Here is a 21,473-nt window from a genome sequence, read left to right as displayed (position 1 = left end):
CGCGTCTCAGTGCGGGTACCCCCCTCCCAATGCACCTCTCCCGCATCTCCTCCCCAGGCCTGTCCCAGTGCACCTCCCTCTGTCTCAGTGCGGGTACCCCCCTCCCAAGGCACCTCCCCCGCATCTCCTCCCCAGGCCTGTCCCAATGCACCTCCCTCTGTCTCCGTGCGGGTACCCCCCTCCCAATGCACCTCCCCCGCATCTCCTCCCCGGACCTGCCCCAGTGCGCCTCCGCGTCCCAGTGCGGGTACCCCCCTCCCAATGCACCTCTCCCGCATCCCCTCCCCAGGCCTGTCCCAATGCACCTCCCTCTGTCTCCGTGCGGGTACCCCCCTCCCAATGCACCTCCCCCGCATCTCCTCCCCGGGCCTGTCCCAATGCACCTCCCTCTGTCTCAGTGCGGGTACCCCCCTCCCAAGGCACTTCCCCCGCATCTCCTCCCCGGGCCTGCCCCAGTGCGCCTCCGCGTCCCAGTGCGGGTACCCCCCTCCCAATGCACCTCTCCCGCATCTCCTCCCCAGGCCTGTCCCAGTGCGCCTCCCTCTGTCTCAGTGCGGGTACCCCCCATCCCAGTGCACCTCCCCCGCATCTCCTCCCCGGGCCTGCCCCAGTGCGCCTCCGCGTCCCAGTGCGGGTACCCCCCATCCCAGTGCACCTCCCCCGCATCTCCTCCCCGGGCCTGTCCCAATGCACCTCCCCAGGCCTGTCCCAGTGCAGGTACCCCCATCCCAATGCACCTCCCCCTGTTCCAGTGCACCTCCCCTCTGTAATCTCCTCCCCGGGCTCATCCCAGTGCACCTCCCCAAGCCTGCCCCAGTGCATGTCCCCCTATCCCAGTGCATCTCCCCTCTGATCTCCTCTCGGGGCCCATCCCAGTGCACCTCCCTGGGCCTGCCCCCATGCACCTGTCCCCGACCCAGTGCACCTCCTTGGGTGGCCTCAGTGCGCATCCCCTCATCCCGATGCACCTCCCCCGTCCCAATGCATCTCCTCCAAGCCTGCCCCAGTGCACCTTCCCCCTGGATCTCCTCCCCAGGCCTGTCCCAGTGCACCTCCTCGAGCCTGCCCCAATGTACCTCCCCCGCATCTCTTCCCCAGACCCGTCCCAGTGCACCTCCCCAGTCCTGCCCCAGTGCACATCCCCCCGTCCTAATGCACCTCCCCAGGCCTGCCCCAATGTACCTCCACTGTCCCAGTGTACCTCCCCTCTGATTTCCTCCTTGGGTCTGCCCCAATGCACCTCCCTGAGTCTGCCCAACGCACCTCTCTCTGCCCCCAAGCCTGCCCCAGTGCACTTGACCTTTTCCTCCTGCCCCAGCCTCGAGCCTGCTCCTCCCAGAAATTAATGTACCTCCCCTCTCACCTGCTTCATCATCTCTAAGAAATTGGAGGATCTTCTCCCCCGCCACCCCAATAACCAAACATGCAGCAAAGAATTCCACCTTCTACCTCGTCCCAAGCAGAGACTATATTTGTCCCCTCCTCCTCTCTGTAGTGCTGTGGGTTGTATAATTATCTGAGACCACCCCAGCTCCTCTCCATAATCAAATCTCTCTAGTTCTATAACCCAACTATCCAGTTCCTCCTCAAAATAAATGACCCCCCAAAAAAATTACCAAATCACTGAACCTATCCCAACCCTTCCAAAATTAAATGCAGTAAGTGATGCATACTCTAGTCAAGTACCAAGCTACCGAATCCACCACTTCCAATGTACTCAACAGTGCACCCACCCATGGCCTTATCCATCCTCAGCTCCAGAAGTAAATGCATCTCTTTCTCCCCCAGCCCCCGGAAATCAAACACAAAAACACACAACCATTGCTCCTACTCCATTATCTTCTATAAATAAACACTTTCAGCACTGCATCTCCCCATCTAAGTCAAAAACCCAGCCACCAATTCCAGTTCTTCCCTTCTAAACTAAATGCACCTCTCCACAGCACTCAAATAACCAGCCACTAATTAAATAACCAGTCCCTCCGTCTTCCCAAAGTTAATACATTAAACATGCCATCTTCTTTCTACATTTATTTTTAAAAAGCCACTAATCCTGTCCTCATCCCCTTCCAACACTAAAGGCATCTCCCATCTAAAACCAATGGTCAGCCACTAACCTTCCAATTGCCTTTCTAAAAATAAATCTGAGTCATAATCTTCCCCCAAAATGAAACACAGCCCCTCCCAACTCCAACACCTAGCCTGCTAAAAATAATGCATTTCCTCTCTCTTACCCCCTACAAATCACCCAGCTAACCTTTCCCCTCCCTTCTAAAAATACACGCCTTAACTAATACATCTCTCCCTACCCCCAATCCAACACAGAATACCCAAATACCTTCCTATGTGATGGCCAGACTGCACACACCATCTCCCTAGCTATTATCTAGTGCCTTCTACCCTCAGATACCCCATTATAAACACAGAATGAAGGTTCAAATTCTGCTGTCTGTACTGATTGCCTTTAATTTCAGTGGGACTATTAGCCTGAGTGAATTAAAAGATCTCATCTATCTTTACTCCCAACTGCAGTGTTTAATCTCTGCAAGTTTCTCCCTACCTTCCTTACACCCTTTCTTACTCCCACTAGCCTGCACAGATGGAAACAGAAGACTGACAGTGATGGGATTAAAGCCAAACACATAAACGGGCCTGCTCATGCTCCCAGTGAAATCAGTGACTGGATCTGGCCCGAAATCAACAGAAATTGGATATAATGTGCTATAAAGAAATTTGACATTGCTTGGGGGAGTGGTGGGTTTTCAGTACTGGAAGCAGCCAAATGAAAAGCAGAATTATCACTTGACCTGACTTCCAGTACTTTCCAGGTGAGATCAAAGAAGGGGAGAAAAAACAAATACCTCTTGCCTGGATTTGGAAGTAATAAAACTTGACAGTTAAAATAGCAACAGACGGTAACATTTTGATGGAGATATGGCACACCAAGGAGAGGAAAAGATGTACATGCCCACTGTGCTCCACCATTTCCATTGCTCTAGAGGGTTAAACTGCCTGAAATCATGTGTTGGGGTATTACAAAACCAGCATGTACATATAGAAATTGTGCATCACTCAGTTTGATCTGCACTTACGCTGATTTTAGTTGCATCCTTATTTGTTACCTAAAAAAGCAGAGAAGGAAATATGTTAGATTAGACTCCTAAAGCATATTAACATTATTATAAGTACCCACACCCCCAGCTAAACAGATGGTAGGACAGACAGATCTTCGGCGCAACTTTCATAACTTGTTTCAAACTGATTGTGCGTGACTATTGGGAGAATTTGGATTTGATTTAATCAATTAGTGCTTAAGGAACAGGATTGCTTTGGTAGAATGTAACTGGGCTTATTAGATGCCTGTAGTGAAAGTTTTGCCTTGCTAAGGGATATATATCTGCAGAAGAGTGTTTATTCGTTGCATAAACAGAGCCAGGGTAATTGTAAAAAGCCCAATTAAATTTGAAATAACCAATGTAGGTAGTGGTGGTTATTTGCTATGGCAGGGCAGAGTTGCGCATGGAAATGACTTGGGAAAGCCATATCCTGAGTTGCTTTAGTGCAGGGATGAGGTCCCTAAACAGCACAAGATCAGATGCAGCTCGTCAGTTTTTGAATCGGATTTATCTCCTTGTTACAATCAACTTTCCTGTAAAAAGAAATGATGCCTCTGATCTCTCTGATGCGCCTCCCAAGGAGATAGTCATTTTCTGGGCATTCTCTGTCACCACTTATTGTAAAAGCAGCTCACAGTTTTATATAAGATTAAAGAAGACATTTAAATCCAAGCGATTTATTTCCCTCTCTGACAACAGAGGTACATTTCTCCCAGCTAGACAGCATCACATTAGTTCCTTGTCTATATGCTTTGCATCTATATTTGAGCCTTGCAGGAAAACAAGCCTGCAATATAGCTAGGACCTGGTGTAGGCATCAGAGGCTCCTCAGGGAGTATCATCAGGCTTAATGGCTCTGTGGTAGGAAAAGGTCAGAAGCTGTATATACTTTATAAAGACACATCTTGGAACTCCTGCTCAGGACTTCTCCTCTGATGTTTAACCTTGTTTATATAGTGGGCAGCATTATGCTGCCAATAAAGTGTGTTGCGCCAAGATCTAGGCTGCAGAATAAACTGGGTGTCAGGGAAATGCAGCCTAGACATTAAGACTGGGGCCGATATTGGAGCCAAGAGGTCTTCTGCGGATTGAGAAAGAATACACAAGATTTAACCTGCTTTCCTTAAGGCATGTTAATCACTTCATTTGAGTATGTAAATAAATCATCCCACTGCAGAATTGTCCTGCAGGAGCTCCAGCTAGGAGCATATCCCTCTCTCCTCCATCTGCTCTTATTAATCATCTACATAGAGGAGCTCATCTTGTTTAATCAACCTCTCCCACCTTTGTTCGTGGTGATTTCCAGACTACCACAGTTGCCTCCTGTTTCTCCTCCCTTATAGTAAGGTAATACAATAAACCGGTTTAAAGCTGCTCTCTGCGATGGGGTTTGCAGTGAGACAGATATTTACCATTCTCTAAGAACGTTTACAATCCCCAACCTGCTGTCAGATTTTCTGGGGCGCATGATCACCAAATTCTCCCATTCCACGGGAGAGTTTAGGACACCCGGGGATTCCTACCTACTTCACGGGATGTAACAGGGGAAGCTCCTTTCCCGGCAGTGTCTGTTCTCTCTGCGCGCGTTGCACTTAATGAATAGGTACGTTACCTTGCTTCTGCTGCCAGGGGCACTGATGGCTAATTCATGGGCAAGTTCTCTGGCTGGTTCTTTAAGGTACCACCACTGGATTTCCAAGGAGTAAGAGGTGGATCCGCTGGCCCGAAAAGCACAAGGCATCTCAATATCATCTCCCTCCCTAACAGTCACATCTTTGGGGACTTCGGTAAATGTAGCTGGGAGGAGAAGATAGAATTACAAGGGCTGGTTAACAGGAGAGATTAAGAGACAAAATCAGTCCGGTCAGTCGTTATCTGATCTGCCTTAACTCGAGGGCTAAGCGCTGTCGGGTAAATGAGCGTCTCGCGTCTCGGCGGCTAAAGCCCGAGCTCGGCAGCCTGGCTCAGTGAGAACACAGGCGAGCTCGGTTCTCCCTCACCCCGCAGCCTGGGCACCGACTGGTGCGCCCGCGCCAGTGACAACGGAGACGAGTCTGGGGAGTGTTGGACAGAAAAGCTCCTCTCCGAATATGAGGAGACGGATGTTTCTGTCACACAAATCGCCAGCCAACACCTGCAGGTGTCAAATCGCTCTCCTCCCGCCAGCGCTTGCAGCCGAGCGCAGCAATGCTGGAGTCCCGCAGATCCTGGTGCGTGCCCTGTGCCACCTGGCTTCAGAGAACTAACCCCCCAGTGACCACCTGCTATAGCCACAGCGTCACCTCGCTCTCCTCTTCTGTGTACCCCCCCCCCAACATACGCTACACAAACAGTAAAGTTCTTACACCACAAAGGTGCAAACCAGTTATGTCTATTGCGCTCAATAGCGACCGGTGACAGGAATCTCGGATCGGATAGCAGAACACAGATTGCTAGCTGAAGGAGAATGAGGTTTTACCGAGTCAAACACACGGTTCCCCTGGCCACTAGCCCTTCCTAGCCCCCTTCCATTTCTCCCCGCACGGTTCTACTGGCTTCCTTTCTAGCAAGCTGTATGTGGGGTGGCGATTTGCTGTAGGAAAAAGTGAAAGTTTGCTACTTACCGTTGACTATGAACAGCAGGGGTGCATTGAACATCAGGTAACCAAGGGCGCCGAACAGCCCTCGATTTTCCATTTCATATATGGAAACTTCAGGGTGGAGGGCAAGTCGGGAATGTAGCGTGACCACAACACAGCTAAGAAATCTGCAATCCCATTGCAAAGAGAAACCGCGTCTCCGACACTAGTGCAGGGGTAAGACTCTTCCCAAAAACCAAAAAGCCAACAGCCACCCAGCTAACTTTACAAAAATAAATAAATTTGGAAGCAAGTATAAAATCCACAGCCGGCTGATGGAATGTGCTGTCAGGAGGAAGTGTAGTTCCTGAGGATGAAATTATAAATCTTGTCTCCGGTATTTCCCCCCACCGGATTCTCCCCAACACTAAACGGGATTCAACTTCCTTGTGTTGAACAGGATTTTTTGCCGTCCAGAAGCAGGGGCCGGATCCCGAGCTCCTCTCCAAGACCCATCACAATGGCCAGTCTGAGCTCGATTTTCAAGGAAGGTCCGAGGCGGCGGCAGGGGATTATTCGCTTCACTCTAAATCTGGGGAGCAATCGAGCCTTTCCTGTTTGTGGCCCGGGGTGTCTCTTTCGGCGCTGGGGATGGCAGGTCCAAATCCGCCGCTTGCTTCTGGTGCGCTGTGCAGCCCGGCCCGGGCACGAAACCACAGGCTTCCCCCCCGCCACTCTCACACCAACACGCGCTTCGACCTATGAGAGGGAATTTCAGGATCTGACGTCCCCGCGTAATGCAGCCCCGAACACACACCGCTTGGGTTGTGCTCCCGTCCCTGCAGCCAAGCAGCGCAGCGAAAAGCGCCCGCAGTTTATGTTGACAATTCCCCAAACAAGGCAGGACAAAACCAGGATCCCCCCCCGAGGCGCCTTCGGGTCTAGTTACACTTTGCTAGCGCGGGTGCCGGGCTCGGGCTGGGGGATGTTCCCTCTGCTCCAGGATTGAGCCAGGTCCCCCCTCTATCCCCGAGCCGAGCAGATCGCCTGTGAATACCGGGCGCAGCTGGGCCCCCGGAACAGCTGGACTTCAAGTGAACAACATCTGGGCGGCTGTTCACCAGGCCCGGCAAGCTCTCGGCCCAGCCTGGACGCCGCTGAACACCCACTCCCCTGGGAACCGTAGTGGGCAGAAATAACTCCCCGGCCCGGCGCCTGGTCCGTCTCTCTCTCCGCGCACCCCCAGGCGGTGCCGCCGGGCAGCCGCAGCCTCCGCAATCCCTGTCTCCCCCGCCTTACTTGGGGCTCCCGCCGCCTCGCCCGCTGCCAGCCCGGCGCGGCTGCTGCCCCCCCATGCTGGGCAAAGCTCGGCGGGGCGAACACGCAGCCGAAGTGCCCGGCGGAGCCAGCAGCGGTGACCCGGGGCGCACAGACCGAGCGAGCGGTGCCCGACGGCGCCCGGGGGTCCCAGCCGCTGCCCTGCCCAGGTGCCGCGCTCGGAGCCGGGGGCCGGAGCGGGGGCTGGGGAGACTAGTGGATTCGCAACAAGCCAGATTTCCGGTTGGGCCCCCGGGCGGGAGGGGGTGTTTCCTGCCCTCATCTAGGGAGACAGCCCGGCCCCGCGCCCCCTCCCGCCGTCCGCCCCCTCCGGCGCCTGGCCCGGGCACACTCGGGTCCCCGGCGGCGCAGAGCCGCCCCTCGCCCCCTGCAGCGGCCAAGAGCCCAACAGACTCGCCGGAGCGAGCCTCGCCTGCCCGGCCAGGGGCAGAGAAACGCCCTGCCGCAACCCCCCCCCGGGAAGTGAAATAACGATGGCGGTGCCAGGGGCTGACCCGGGCTCCCAGATCTCTGCGGGCGCTTCATTCACTTCGGGGCTGGAGGGCAGCTCACACCGAACTAGCCCAGCTGCTCTTCCCCGGCATGTCACAGCGTGCAAGGCTACCGCGCCCAGTGCCAGCCAGCGGTGTATTTCACCTGCCTGCAGGAGAGGAACCGGGGATCAGAGTCCCTGGCTCTACTCAGCATAAAGTGCCGGGCCAGAGTCTCTCTGGATTTAGGCGTGTTCTGGTTCATTCGATTCCCTGAGGAAGTAGGAGTGGGGATGTGTTTGGAAGAGACGGGAGTGATGAAAGACAAGGAATTCCACCCTCTACCTCGCCCCAGACAGAGACTATATTTGTCCCCTCCTCCTCCTCTGTAGTACTGTGGACAGTATAATTATTTTGCTAAATAAATTACAACACACACCATTTACCTCTATCTGCAGCATTTTCCAGTGCTGGTCAACGTTATATGGTCATCCATACAAGTGCTATCACAGCAGTCTTCATTAGAAAACGCACTTCCAGGGAGCTTTTCAACTGGCACTGAAAATTTGCTACAAACTAAAAAATGAAATAGGTGGTGTTGGCAAAGCGGTCACAGGAAAGGTTATTTCTTAGAGACATTAAGCTTAAAGTTTTTAATCCTTTATTTTTTTTATTAACTGAAAAGATGACTGTCCACCTATTGAGTTAGTAAAATTTACCTTAAATATTTTTATTGTGCATTTGCAGCCTCAGAAGATTTTCTGCATTGGTACTAATCAATAAACTTCCATTTTCATGAAATGTTGGAGACTACCTGGCAAACAGCCTCTGAGTGCTCTCTCAACTCAGTCATAAACATATCTTTGGCTAACACACAGCCGGCGCCTGGAGTTTTTTACTTGAGGAGCCAGTTATTATTACGGAATTAATGGGAACATCCTCATGTTAATATTATACTGATATTTCTGATTAAATATTTGTCAGTCAAAAGTTTTCCCCCAGCTACCTGCATGATAAGAGAAGGTGAGGTGGTTATGGCTGCTGTATGTGCGTGAGTGGTGAGTTGTGAGGGCAGTAGTCAACCAGTGGAAGGAATGATATAGAGGACACACTACTAACTCATAACTAACAGTAGGTTTTTTTTAAGCATGAAGCATCTTTGTATCTCTGTCATTGGCAGAGACCATGGTGGTTTGAATACAGTTTAGTACGGCTCACTCTCTAATCTTTCATGATGGGTTTGGTCAGAATGGGAGACTCCCAAGTAGCTGCAGAAAGCTGCTGTGGGAATTCAGCAGGTGGCACTCTTCCTTCTGTGTCAGTGATTAATCAATACTCAATAGTGGCTTGGTGCACTCTGCTGCTGAAGGTGTTGTCTTTCATATGAGAGGTGAAACTGATGAACTGGGCACCTGTACTCATTAAATTTGCCATGACTTAAAAAAAACAAAAAAAAAAAAAAAGGAAGGACTCACTCAAACTGTACCTCAGTAATTGTATTTTGTGTATTCAAATTTGCCCTGCATTTCCAGCTGGAAAGAATAATTTAAAAGCTCTGTGAAGTGACCACAAAAGGAACTAAAAAACAACTGGTCATCACTTTTAATAAAGGTGGAACAAGTTTTTTCAATATATAGGCTCTTTTCAGACAGAAGTTTGTCTGAAAAAGGTGATGCACACAAGGCCTTTTTTTGCCAAAAAATTCCCACTGGTGCTACCGCTAGTTAATCTTCAACTTCGGTAGTATGAGTGGGAGAGCTGCTATAGACAGGACTCCAGTGGCTAGAAGGGTTTCAACCATGGTGTCGTCTAACCCTGCTCAGAGCAGATCTTGAAGACACAGTAGCTGACACCAGGAGTGGCAGCCACCAGAGCTCTGTGTACAGTAGCTTCTACATTGTTGATACAACTGAATCAATCATAGGAACTCTGAGAAAGTTGTTAGTACAAAAGCTTAGTGTATAGCAGCGTTTCCCAAACTTTTTTTGGCCACGGAACACTTTTTAGCCTATTACAGAACACCTATAATATTATTTTGTAGTCTTTTTTTGGTTTTCAAATAAAAAATTGCATTATTTATGCTCAAATATATTTTAATTTTATAAAACAATGCAAAAATACAAATTTAAAATAGCTTGAACTAACAATTTCTAACTGGAAAGCACATATAAAGTAGTACAAAAATCAAGTGCAAGAGTCAAAATTAAAAACAGTGTTCTTAAAAAAACTGTTTTATATATATACACAAACACCAAACAAATTAAATTTTTACTAGGAAAATCTATTTTTATAAACAAATCCAAATTTGGATTTAATGGGATTGGTGTTTCTGCATTTTTCTATCACAAATTCGCTTAATATTAGGAATAATGCTGGAAAGTTGAATCCTCATGTCAGGCGCAGCATCAAGTCTATTCCTATATTTGGGGTTTTTTGGCAGTATAATACGAAAATCCTGTCTCACACAAATAAGTTGTAGCAAAAGGAAGAAGCACTCGAACTGCACATTTAAGGTACTGTTCTATTAAGCTGCTCCAAAAATTATTCAGCGGAAGATCCTTAAACTTCTGTTTCAAATCAGAATCAGAAATTAAGTCAATTAGGCTTTCATAATCATGCGCAGAAAAAGCCAACTGGTTTGGCTGTAGTTACAAAGGGATTTCGAACCCAAGCATTATCATCAGTAGTTGTAGAAAAATATTCCAATAAAGAGGCCTGCAAGTCACGTAAGTGCTGTAAAATGGTGCTGGAAACTTCTTCATGGATTGCAGAATTTATTTCAGTCAGAAATTCATGTACTGTAGGGAAGCAGTCAAAAAGTTATCTGTTCTATAGAATATGCCCAGAATTCCGGTTTCTTTTTTAATGATGAAATTTTATCCATTGTAGTAAAAATGGTCACATTCTTTCCTTGCAGTGACACATTAATTACATTTAATTTTGCAAAAATATCTGCAAAATAAGCAAGTCTCATTAGCCACAAGGAATTTGTCAGACAGTCATTAAATTTTCGACCAGAATTATCTGAAGTGAAGAATACCAGTAGTTCACTACGAAGCTCAAAAAGCCTCACAAGCACTTTTCCTCTGGATAGCCACCTCACTTCCATATGTAAATGAAGCGTTTTGTGCTGACTGCCCATTTCCTCACACAAAATTTTAAATAACCTTGATTGAATTGGTCGAGATTTGACAAAATTGATTATTTGTACTGCTTCATCGAGCACAATTTTCAGATATGCTGGTATTTTTTTAACTGCAAGTGCTTGTCTGTGTAGAACACAATGGATCTTAGTGCTTTCTGGTGCCATACTTACGATTTGCGTTACAGCCCCCTTCACCTTCCCAATCATTGCCCGAGCACTGTCAGTGCATACATCAATACATTTTCCCCAACTAATTTCATGCTTTCTGATAAGCAGAGATTCACATAAGAGAAGGTCCTCTTCAATATTATTATAAAATCTATATCGGACAAATACTAGTAGCACAGCAAGCCCTGAAATGTCAGTGGACATATCTAGCTGCAATTAATACTCATGGCAAATTTTCAGTCGACAAACTAGCTCTTTTTCTATGTCATTGGCAAGATCTTCAATGTGGCATGCAACAGTATTTGACAACTGCACAGCATCAATTTTGTTTTTTCTTACCAGACTGCTCGCTCAACATTCACGTTACAATATCTTTCACACAAGGCTTAATAAGTGTTTCTCCAATAGTGTGAGATTCTCTGGCAAGCGCTATATGGTTTCTGAGCTGGCTGATCAGTTAGTTTCTGACTGGTATCAGCAAATCAGCTGGGTGGCTGGTGAACAGGTAGCCTACCTGGCCGCTGGATGGACAGCCCTGGGAACTGGATTGCCCATCACTCTGCCTTTCCTTCAGCTGGCTGGCTGGTGGACAGGATGGCAGGAAATCAAACCTGCCTGTCTGGTTTGTGCTGAAAGATTTGATGGACTCAACATGATCCCACAGACTGTTTAGATTCACTGGAATTTTTTTAACCTGCTCAATTAATCACATACCAATGTAAACCTTAGCTATTTACAAAGTTTGTAAAACACCTCTAACAGCTGGCAGCATCTAAGACCCTGTATATAATAGTAATACATGGCCCCTCTTTGTAGTCATCCTGTTCATCAGGTGCTTGAACCATTCCTGTCAGTACAGTGAATTATACTAGCAGGTGGAGTCAGTTAGCTCCAACCATGATATAAGAGCCCATCTAATAAATAATAATACAATAATCTTGCACAACACTTTGCTTCCATTGATCTCCAAGGTCTTTGTGAAGGAGATAAGCATTATTCCCCAGATTAAGGATGTATCAGGGAAGTGAAATGACTTGTTCAAAGTCACCCAGCAATCCAGTGACACTGCTGGGAATAGATCCCTCCCCTGCTCTTGGGAGTCCTAGTCTGGTCCCAGTATCCACTAAGCCATGTTGCTTCCCTTAGGAAAAAAGATAACCATGGTTTAGGACACATAGATCCTGCAAGGAAAATTTAGGACAAAGTAAGTTTGGAGAGAAAGTTTGTGTTGTTGTTGTTACTCAAGTTACTAATAAAACCAAATCCTAGGAAGTAGGTAGGTTGGACTTTATAGTATATGCATCAAATCCTCAGCAGGAATAGATTGGTACAACTCCATGACTTGCTTTATCACTTACCAACAAGTGTGGTGATTAAACACCTAGCAAGATAACAGTGTGTCACGTCAGATTATAATTCAGATTCAAAATAAATATCTTCCATAACTTGGAAGAAGTTACTTACTTGAATTCCTTGCAGAACTGAGAAAGCTGCAGCATTTTGTAGCTGATGACCTTGACTTTACAATCAACTTCTTCTGTTTTCTTATCCTCAGTACTTAGCCAAGGAAGCTCCAGTGGCTTGCAGATCCAGATGTCTTCAGATTTTATCTGTATTTTTACATATCAGACTGCCAAATGCATTAATGAAAACATGGCAAACATTTCATATTTATAAGGGACATTTATAAAGTAGTTTTACCCAAAACGTAGATTTTTATTAAAATATATATTTAAAGTATTCCTCAAAATATTTACAATTCAAACACTGCAGCATTAAATTAACTCTAAACAGGCTATATTAATTTAGTTTCACTCCTTAGACAGACAAAAAATAAGAATATGAAAAGCAAAAAGGCAATGTAAATTTTAAAAGAACCTTTTATTTGCAATAAATCTAATGTTATTAGTAACAGACACAATTTGCAATGTCCTTTTGTACTGGCAGTGTCCCTTGGATTAAAAACACTCTTCCAGGGATATCCTGTTTGTAACACACCCAGCCAATCTGATTTTATATGTAACAACTGAGTGCTCTAGTTACGTTATCATTCCATACAATTAGAACAGAAAACGTGGACTCAAGTATCATTTTTCACAATTATTAATCTAGGAAAAAGATCAAAGCGTGAAGAGATTTATCCAATACTAAACAATAACAATACTATCATATATTAATCTGAGGAGCAAACATTTTATTGCACATCATTGTGCTTCTATGGTGTCAACAAGTTTTGGAGTTAGCTATTGATTGGGCTCTGCCACTAAATAGGTTTGCCAGAGCCTAGAATCCATCATTTACCTGCTTATGTCTAGACCACACAGGTGATGAAAGCCAAGAATGCCATTGCTTGGAACAAGAAGCTGTGAACATATAGTGCACACTTAGGCATGGATCCTTCAGTGGGATCCCCTCGAACAAATCCCAGTGCAACCCTTTCACATGCTTAAAGTGAAGCATGTGTTTAGGTACCTTACTAGATCACGGCCCCACAGTACTTTCCATGCAAGGAATCACTTCGTAATTATTAGTTGAACCTCACAGCACTCTTGTGCGGCAGGTGAATATTAATATAAACGTGACTATAATCACACTATGTTACCGCTGGGTAAATGGAAATGACTTGCTTCTATAGAAACGTCCTACAGTTTTTCCATAGGATCTTTTTTTCTGAATCAATGATTAGATTTTAATAGAGATACATCCCTGCTGTATAATTCTACAAGTGGTTCAAAAACATAGAAAACAGTTTTTAGAATAATTTCTATAGGACCATATTAGACTTCAATTGGACCCTGTGCTTTCATCCTTATTCTATGCTGATTAACATAAGCTGAGTATCTGGTCCTTTAAAAAGATTATTAATGTGAATTATTTGCCTTTGCTGTTGCTGGACCGTGTTTTATAGGAACATATGAAATCCCATTAAAAGACACCAGTAATCTGTAGCTGATGACATTTAAGGCCATTTCTCCTCTCCCCCACCCCAAATTTTTAATAGCCAGCAAGTCCATTATTTAAATATTCAAAATACTTTCAAATGACTGGCTCAGGAGCCTTGTGGTTTAACAGATCATTCTGCTGTTTGGGGTTAACTCATTAAAGAAAAAAAAAAGCAAGTAGACCATCCTATACAAGGAGTAAAACTGCAAAGTTTTTCCCAGTTATTGCTCATGCCCACAGCATATACAGTGAATCACGTTTTTTGTCTTAATGTGAAATCCCAGATCTGTCTGTCTTTGGGTTTGCCCATCCCTGTAGTATCTCATCGAATCGAATCTGCCCTCACCCATCACTCTCCCGAAGTCAGAAATAGGTCCTGTTCCTTAAAGCCCCTTTCCTTAGATTTGTATTATGGGCTTTTTCTCATTAGAGACTCAAGTTTTTTCCCCTACAATCACAAGGGACCTATTTTGCTATTGCTAGAGAGGTTAGTTTTCCAGGTGATTCCAAATACTGGTAATGGCAGCCCTATTCATATATAGCCCCCGCCCCCGATGTGAGAAAGACACTTGCAGACTACTCAGTCTAGCACCATTGTAGCTTAGACACAGGTTTCATAGGAAACTTTAGTACTTGATGTTTGTCCCCAGGAATATGAATACTCCAATAGTGTATTTTAATAAGTTTCTGCAGGCTATTATCTTGAGAAAATAGGTGAGGAGCAAAAAATAAGTACTGGATACAAACACATTTTTGCTCCCAGCACTGTGACCTTCACTGTGGAGTTTCTGCTTCACTGTAGCTCATAACAATAGACTGACAACTGCCAGCATGGTTCTTTTTAAAATGTCAGTGGTTTAACATCAATTGAGGAGACTTTATTGCATTCCCCCTCACCAATGAGATTTCAATTCCAAGCAAACCAAAACCAAAGTGACTGGATATTTGTATTCCCATAAGAAGTTTGTAAAAGGTCATAAATTCAGCAAGTTCAAAGGGTCCACATTATTTTCAATATACACGGGTATTTTCTTATTTCCTATTAGCAAACAGTGGGCCGCATTGTCTTGAAGCAATTCCAGGATTTAGAAAATAGGTAGAAATCTAAAATTCTCCTAGCTGCAATTGATTATTCCTGTTTTGGCACAGTGGAGTTAAAACAATGAGAAAACCATGCGTTTCTTAGTGGGTTTATTTATGAAGCATCTTCTCACTTTAGACAAATCAAATGTTCAGTGCTAGGTTTTGTTTTACTCTCAACACAAGGTGCTTAAGATACAGCTTTCCTGCAGTTTGGTGAGCTACATTTTTGCTTTATACAGTAAATGTATTTTTTTACTGGCTTTCATTTCCATCTCATTCAGGCTTTCCTCATCTGCTCTTTGTTAATAAATGTAAGATCTAAAGTTATAAGACAAGATGCACACTTTAAGAGCTTGTGGAAGAAGGCAGCAACATATGCTTATCATGAGGTAATAGTAATGTGTCTTATAGTGCACCGTGCTTTGCAAAAATATGCTAAATGCATAGAGTCAGCCAGATTTTAATGCCACTGTGGGAAGCATTGCCTGCAAGAAGTACTGTAACACATATAACTAATAGGAAGATATCTCTTTAAGAGATCTGTTGGTGGGAGAGTGGTAGGAATGAGTTGTAGCTAGGTCAGTGTTTCTAGGCAGATGCACCATTAGCACTCATAGCCAGAAGTTTCTGGAATTGGGTGTAGTAGTTTTGAGTATACTGAACAAGTTCCCTGATGATGGACTCAGAAACCAGGAGGGCAAGTAGTCAGTGTAGCTGTTTTACTAATAGCCATGTGCCCTGTGTGGGTTGGGAGAAGATGAGAAAAAGCAGGCTGTTTCCCCTAACTCTGAAGCATTTTGCAGGAGTTTTTTTAATCTATATACTTAAACTGAGTGGTTGCTTAATTAGTTAGCTGACTAGCTAACTAAGCCATTTCAGCAGAGGAGGAGGAATAGTCTGCATGGATTCCAGATGAAGGTTTCTACAAGCAAGAGGAGAGAAGTATAGTTGCAGTGCTTTTGACTCAACAGACTGTATAGATTTTGGGGATCAAAGACTTTAATGGAGATTCAGATGAACTCAACCTAAGCTGTTAGGAATTCTGACTTACTTCTCACTGTTTCTGTGGGGACTGACCTATTTAGATTTAATTTGTCTTTGTTTATGTATGTGTAACTGTGAAAATAATGTATGTGGATTATAAAGTAGCCATGTTATGCTGTAGAAAGGAAGTTATTATTTATTATGTTTCTTTATCATTATAAGATCTTATAAAGTTGGTACTTAAGGATTAAGTTAATTCCTTTTGTTCTTTTGGACTTGATTGTGGGGAGGCTGATCCTTGACAATCCTTCCTGAAAATCCTTAATGACTGAATTCTTGGTCTTCATGTGTAGGCCCACTGAACACTAAGCTAGAGAAAAGTACTGCTAATATTGCAGAGCTTGAAGGGAACATCTCTACGGGATTTTAAAAGTCACCTGCAATAGAAAACAGATTTCTTTTGTGCCCCTTTTGTTTGTTTCCTGTGATGTATGAAGATGCATGAAAGTACGTTTTGTTTTGTTTTTTAAAAAATAATGTTTGGCTTGTGTTATTACTATTAATATTGTTGGGACCCCTTTGTGCTAGGTGCTGTACCAACAGTTCCTGCTCCAAATGCATTAGAAATTCAGGTTACGCCTTCTCTTTTGGCCAGAAAGACACTCTGGATGATGGGAGAACTAGTGTAATTACTGGAACACCACACATACCATGCAAATGTACCCTCTTGTACCCTTGGAGTTTGCTCCTGTATTCTGGACTGAGCCTCTAGGGCATCCTACCCTATGGACAACAGCAATGGTGGCTACAAGAGCCCTCTGACACCATTTCCCAGCATGCTTGGAGTCAGTTGTGGTGACAGAATGGACTAGAAACTCCAGCTGAGGCCAACAGGGGGGCTTCTCAATAGGATGATGTAGTCAGGCAGTTTACTGGGCCAGTGATGAGCCAGGGCAGCTCAGCCCCCCAATAGAGGGGAGAGCTTGACTCAGAGACAAAGAGACTGGTTGAGTAGCTTTGAGTGTGGGAACGGAGGGAGAAACAGAACAGCTCAGGGAATCTGACTAACTTCCCCTCCCCATAAAAGGAGGCTTTGAACTGCTGTGGGATCTAGTGCAAGGGTCAGACAGTTCCTTCCAGCACTGCAGATCCAAACTGGCACCAGCTACCACGGGCCAGCTGAGACCCCTATAGGACTCTAGAGCATCCTGTGGTGAAGACATGAAGAGGATCCCTTTGTTTGTTTAGCTGGCCAGCATTCACAGCTCTGCATTACTTGCTTCCAGCCCCATGCTCTGTGTACCAGCTAGCTGGGAAGGTGCCAGGGAGGGTGCTGGGGGTTGGGAAGAGTTGAGAGTGGTGGGAGATAGTAATTACCTTTAACCTGTTCCCCAGAGCCTATTTTTCTGCTTCCAGTAAAGTCCCTGTTTTCTCTATTCTTATTTTTGAGTGTGTCATTTCGGTGCTGAGGTTTATGTTGATGGACTATATTGTTTCTGGTGTACTGGGTTTTATAGTCCTTGCCAACAATGGTAGCATTATTCGTTTTCCCAAGGGCCAGCACCCCTTCTGGGGTAGGCCCAGTGAGGAGTCACATTGTGGAGAGGCACCAGGCATCACAAACAACTCAGGACCCAACTCATGTGAGGAGAGGGGAGAAGCCACTAAGTAGAAAGAACCAGGGAGGAGGTTTAAGCCATACTGTGCGGAGGAGCTGTACAAAACCCCTCCAATTCATTGGGGGTAGAGAGGCGATTTTTATTCGTTACTTAAAATTCAGTGTTTGTTTTTGTTAACTCAAAATCCCCTATAAAATTATTAGAAGACAATATGTCACTATTAAAGACTCACCGTTCATCTTGCTTCATTCAAGTGCTGATGCAGCTTCCAATCTATATTTCTGAGTCTTCCCAGAACATCTGCAGCAAAACCAGGGAAAACAGATTGGATATTTCTAAGGTTAAAAAAAATAAGCAACCCCCTTTTAAAACACAGTCTCCTCCCCACCCGCTAGCCTTCTTTATACATCACTAAAAACAGAAAATCGTCACAAACTCAAACACCCCACCACATACACGCTGCTTCATGCTAAGGGCACTAGCATCAGAGAGTTACAGGGAGTTCAGAATAGATGACAATACCTTGATTATAAAACTGGAGACCTGGAAGATAGGTCTCCATGTTCAGACTTGTGAATAACAAGTATCTGAAGGCCAAAGACATGCTTGTGGTATGCAGAAGATATCCTGATCTGGGGCTCGAGGACTGATCTTTCCCTCAGATACAATGTTCATAATGACAGGTTTCAGAGTAGCAGCCGTGTTAGTCTGTATCTGCAAAAAGAACAGGAGTACTTGTGGCACAAGGGTGCTGTTTGAGGCAGGACCAGCTCTACAGTTTTCACTGCCCCAAGCAGCACACCGAATTGCCGCCGCAGGCGGCGAGGACAGTCCATGTGCCCTTAGGGCGGCAGGAGCGTTTCTGCAGCGGTGGCAATTCGGCGGCAGCTTCTATGTTTAGCTGAAGCCGCAGCGGACAGCTAAATATAGAAGCTGCTGCCGAATTGCTACCACCGCGGAAACGCACATGCTGCCCTAAGAGCACGCAGACTTCCCCCGCCGTCTGCAGCGACAATTCCGCACGCTGCTGGGGGCAAAACAACAGGGACTGCCACCCCTTGAAGATTGCTGCCCCAAGCACCAGCTTGGAATGCTGGTGCCTGGAGCTGGCCCTAGTTTGAGGGAATAAAACGGAAGTGGTTTGCCCAAAATTATGTTAGTCTCCATGTTGCTATCTAGCCAATGCAAACTGGCCCCATAGCAGTGAGAACATTGCTCCTGCAGAAAGGAGTGGTGAAAAATGAGCTGAGCCAGCATGATGTCTTGTCCTGTGACAGCAGGATTTCTTGTTTACTGGTTATCCAAGTACATACCACTATCCCTGCTACCATGGCTTGTGGTCACGTTGCCAGGATCTGTCAGTTTTGTGCTATTACACCCCATATTCTTCACAGTAATATTATTATATGATTAGAGCATAATTATGATGCATTTTATGCAAGACGGGTCATGTAAGGTGTCATCAGAAAAGTTATGATTTGCAGAATATGATTATCTATTTGTATCCATGTATCATTTTTGTGTCTCAAGTTATGAATATTGACTATGTATCTGTATTTCAAATGTAGTGACATCTGGGTGACACCCACTAGGCAAGATGTTTTCAGGCTTAAGAGTGGGTGGGGAAGGGCCTATTCAGGGTAATGAGCCATTAGGGAAAACAATAGGTCTTAGGAGAAGCTTATCCATCACCCAGTGAACCTTCGTGTAAAGGTTCCAGACAGCCCATAATAGCTGCTATGACTCAGCAAGGTATGCCAGGGCCTGTGACCAGGCCACATGATGCTGGACTTCATCTTGAGATGTCAATGTTTTTCCACAAACTGAGTTTGGGACCAAAGGGTTCCTGACCTATGTTAAAGCTATATAAGGTAGGGAATGACATCATCTGCTGTTCTTCACTCCCCACACATGAACACTCCTGGAAACATCTGAGGAACAAAGACTGAACTGGGGGAAGTGCTGGACCCACGTTAAAGGGATTTCTAGCATGTTTATGAAAGACCTGGGGATTCCAAGCTGTATAGAAAGTGCAGCTTGTCCCTTAAGAATCTGCAGCCTGCTTGTACCATCTCTCAGGATGAGAAACTGTTAATTCAAATCCTATCTTTCTAGTATGTTTAGCTTAGTTTGCATTTTTGTTTATTTACTAAGTAATCTGCTTTGATCTGTTTGCTATCACTTATAATCACTAAAAATCTATCTTTTTCTAATTAATAAACTTATTTTATGTTTCAACCAAACCAGTAAGTTTAGAGTGAAGTTCTTGGGAACTTCAGCTTGGGGGGCTGTTACAGTTTCTCTCCACACTGAAGGAGTGGCAAACTGTGAGCTTATGCTGTACAGTTCCCTGTGCAGTGCAAGATGGTATAATTTGGGGTTTATACTCCAAGGGGAGGGTCCTAGGCTGGGAAGCTGGGGGTTATTTTGGCTGTAGCCTCTCTATTGTTGGCTCATGCAGCGGCTGATCAGAAAGCCTGCATGTAACTGCACCTGGGTATGTCCCTACCTGTGTGTATGCTGTTGGAAGTGTAAGACTGGGAATAGGTCTGCAGCTTATCACAGCAGCACAGTCGGAGAGGGATCTCAGGCTGGTGGGTCAGAGGGCTCAGTGCTACCCCAGTTCCAGGTGGGACCCCAGGGGAAACCTGTCACATGTTTGGCTTCATTTTCCAAACCACAAGTGAAGTGTTTTGTTTTAATTTTTTCAGTGTTAAAGCAGAGTAGCTCTCCGCCATACCCTGATCATTGTTTACTGTTCTTTAAAAGTTTGGTTAGATTCTATGTTGCAAATACCTTCAGAAATGCAATTTGAGTGGTGCAGAGGAGGGGGAGTTAATGATGTGAATGAGTGCAGCTTACTGCAACCGCTGGCCAAATTGGGATTTGATTATGCAACAAACCTCACTGCTGAGCGTTTGGTTCACGATGTGTTAATTAGATGTGTTGCTCTTGTAATATCTCATGGGAGTGAGAGAGATAGCAAGAGAAGAAGCATCTGTTAAGGCTGGAGGGAGTTTGATTAACTGATATAGCTCAAGTCATAGCTGGCTTCCTTAGAGCAGTGAAGTAAGAAAACATGCAGTAGTCCCACTTCTCAGTATGAGCGTTAGTTGGTAAAGGAAAGGAGAGAGACTAAGGGAAAAAGAAGTTTCAGGCATAACCAAAAAGTTACGCAGATTTTACGTATGCCATAAATGACATTAGGAGCAAAAGGACTGTTAGTCCAACCACATATGGGCTGGCCCATATTTGAGAATACTTTAAAAAAAAAAGTTTCCAGTTCATATTTTGTGTTATCCTTTGATAGGAACTGACTTCACCAATTCTCTATATTAAACCACGTAATAAAAGAGTTCTTGGTAAAAGAGGGGTCTTTCTCTCTCTCTGGCCTGGAACTGTGGCAAGAAACACAAGGACCCCAGACACAAGGCAGGAGAGGTCAGCAGGACCTGCTCGTTGAACGGATAATGTTCTCTCATCCTTTTTGTAACTAAGCTGACAATGCCTTATGCTAAATCTAGTCATGAAAAGCAAACTTTCTGTTATTTTAAATCAGGTTTTTATGTTTTTAATAAACCTCATTTGAAGGAATTCTTTGGTTGGGTAGATGTGTCTAATTGCTCTTTCCAAAGGAGAAAAGACTCCTGCAACCTCAAAGGAGAGATGTTGAAGGATAAAGGCTTCATGGGACTTAAACCACTCGGTCAGTGTTGGTTTAAGGGCTTTAGTAGAGATATCCTCTCCCAGTGAGGTGTTTTGCAGTCAGGCTAGGCCAGGTGAACAGGAACAAAGAAGAGACATAAATTGAAGAGTGGATCACACTCATGTGTTCCCATTTGGGGAAATGACAGTTTCCCCCCCCATCAGCATTAATATGAAAACAAGACGGAAAAAAAAATCAGTTAGTTACCTTCTGACAAATGTTTTCTGGCCTGACTTTCTTGATGCTTTCACCATATAAAAATTGGAACCACCAAAACTTCACCTGCAACCAATATGTGTAGATTAGGAGATTTGTGCTACAACAATTGACTAGTCATTACAGT

The 21,473-nt window shown here is 45.1% G+C and overlaps 1 protein-coding gene and 1 pseudogene across 2 annotated transcripts in view; both read right to left on the bottom strand.

Annotated features, from left to right (window-relative positions):
• The window catches only part of VSTM2B (V-set and transmembrane domain containing 2B), a 43,033-nt gene extending 34,981 nt beyond the window's left edge, over positions 1–8,052 (bottom strand). The window contains exons 1-4 of one of the 2 annotated variants that reach the window (XM_030581685.1): positions 7,929–8,052; positions 5,720–6,433; positions 4,729–4,913; positions 3,093–3,122 (exon numbers count right to left, since the gene is read on the bottom strand). In XM_030581685.1, coding sequence (XP_030437545.1) covers positions 3,093–3,122; positions 4,729–4,913; positions 5,720–5,792 — 288 coding nt within the window. In that variant the 5' untranslated portion in view covers positions 5,793–6,433; positions 7,929–8,052. Of the gene's footprint in view, positions 1–3,092; positions 3,123–4,728; positions 4,914–5,719; positions 6,434–6,973; positions 7,041–7,928 lie in introns of those variants that run through there. The other variant, XM_030581684.1, reaches the window with a different exon arrangement.
• A 1,741-nt stretch (positions 8,053–9,793) lies between these two features.
• On the bottom strand, positions 9,794–17,663 carry LOC115660506 (annotated as a pseudogene).
• Positions 17,664–21,473: the final 3,810 nt, after the last annotated feature.

Source organism: Gopherus evgoodei, chromosome 12 (genome assembly GCF_007399415.2).
Source record: "Gopherus evgoodei ecotype Sinaloan lineage chromosome 12, rGopEvg1_v1.p, whole genome shotgun sequence".
Taxonomy (NCBI): Eukaryota; Metazoa; Chordata; order Testudines; family Testudinidae; genus Gopherus; species Gopherus evgoodei.
Note: the sequence above shows the minus strand (reverse complement) of the source record. Positions and strands in the feature narration are given on the sequence as shown.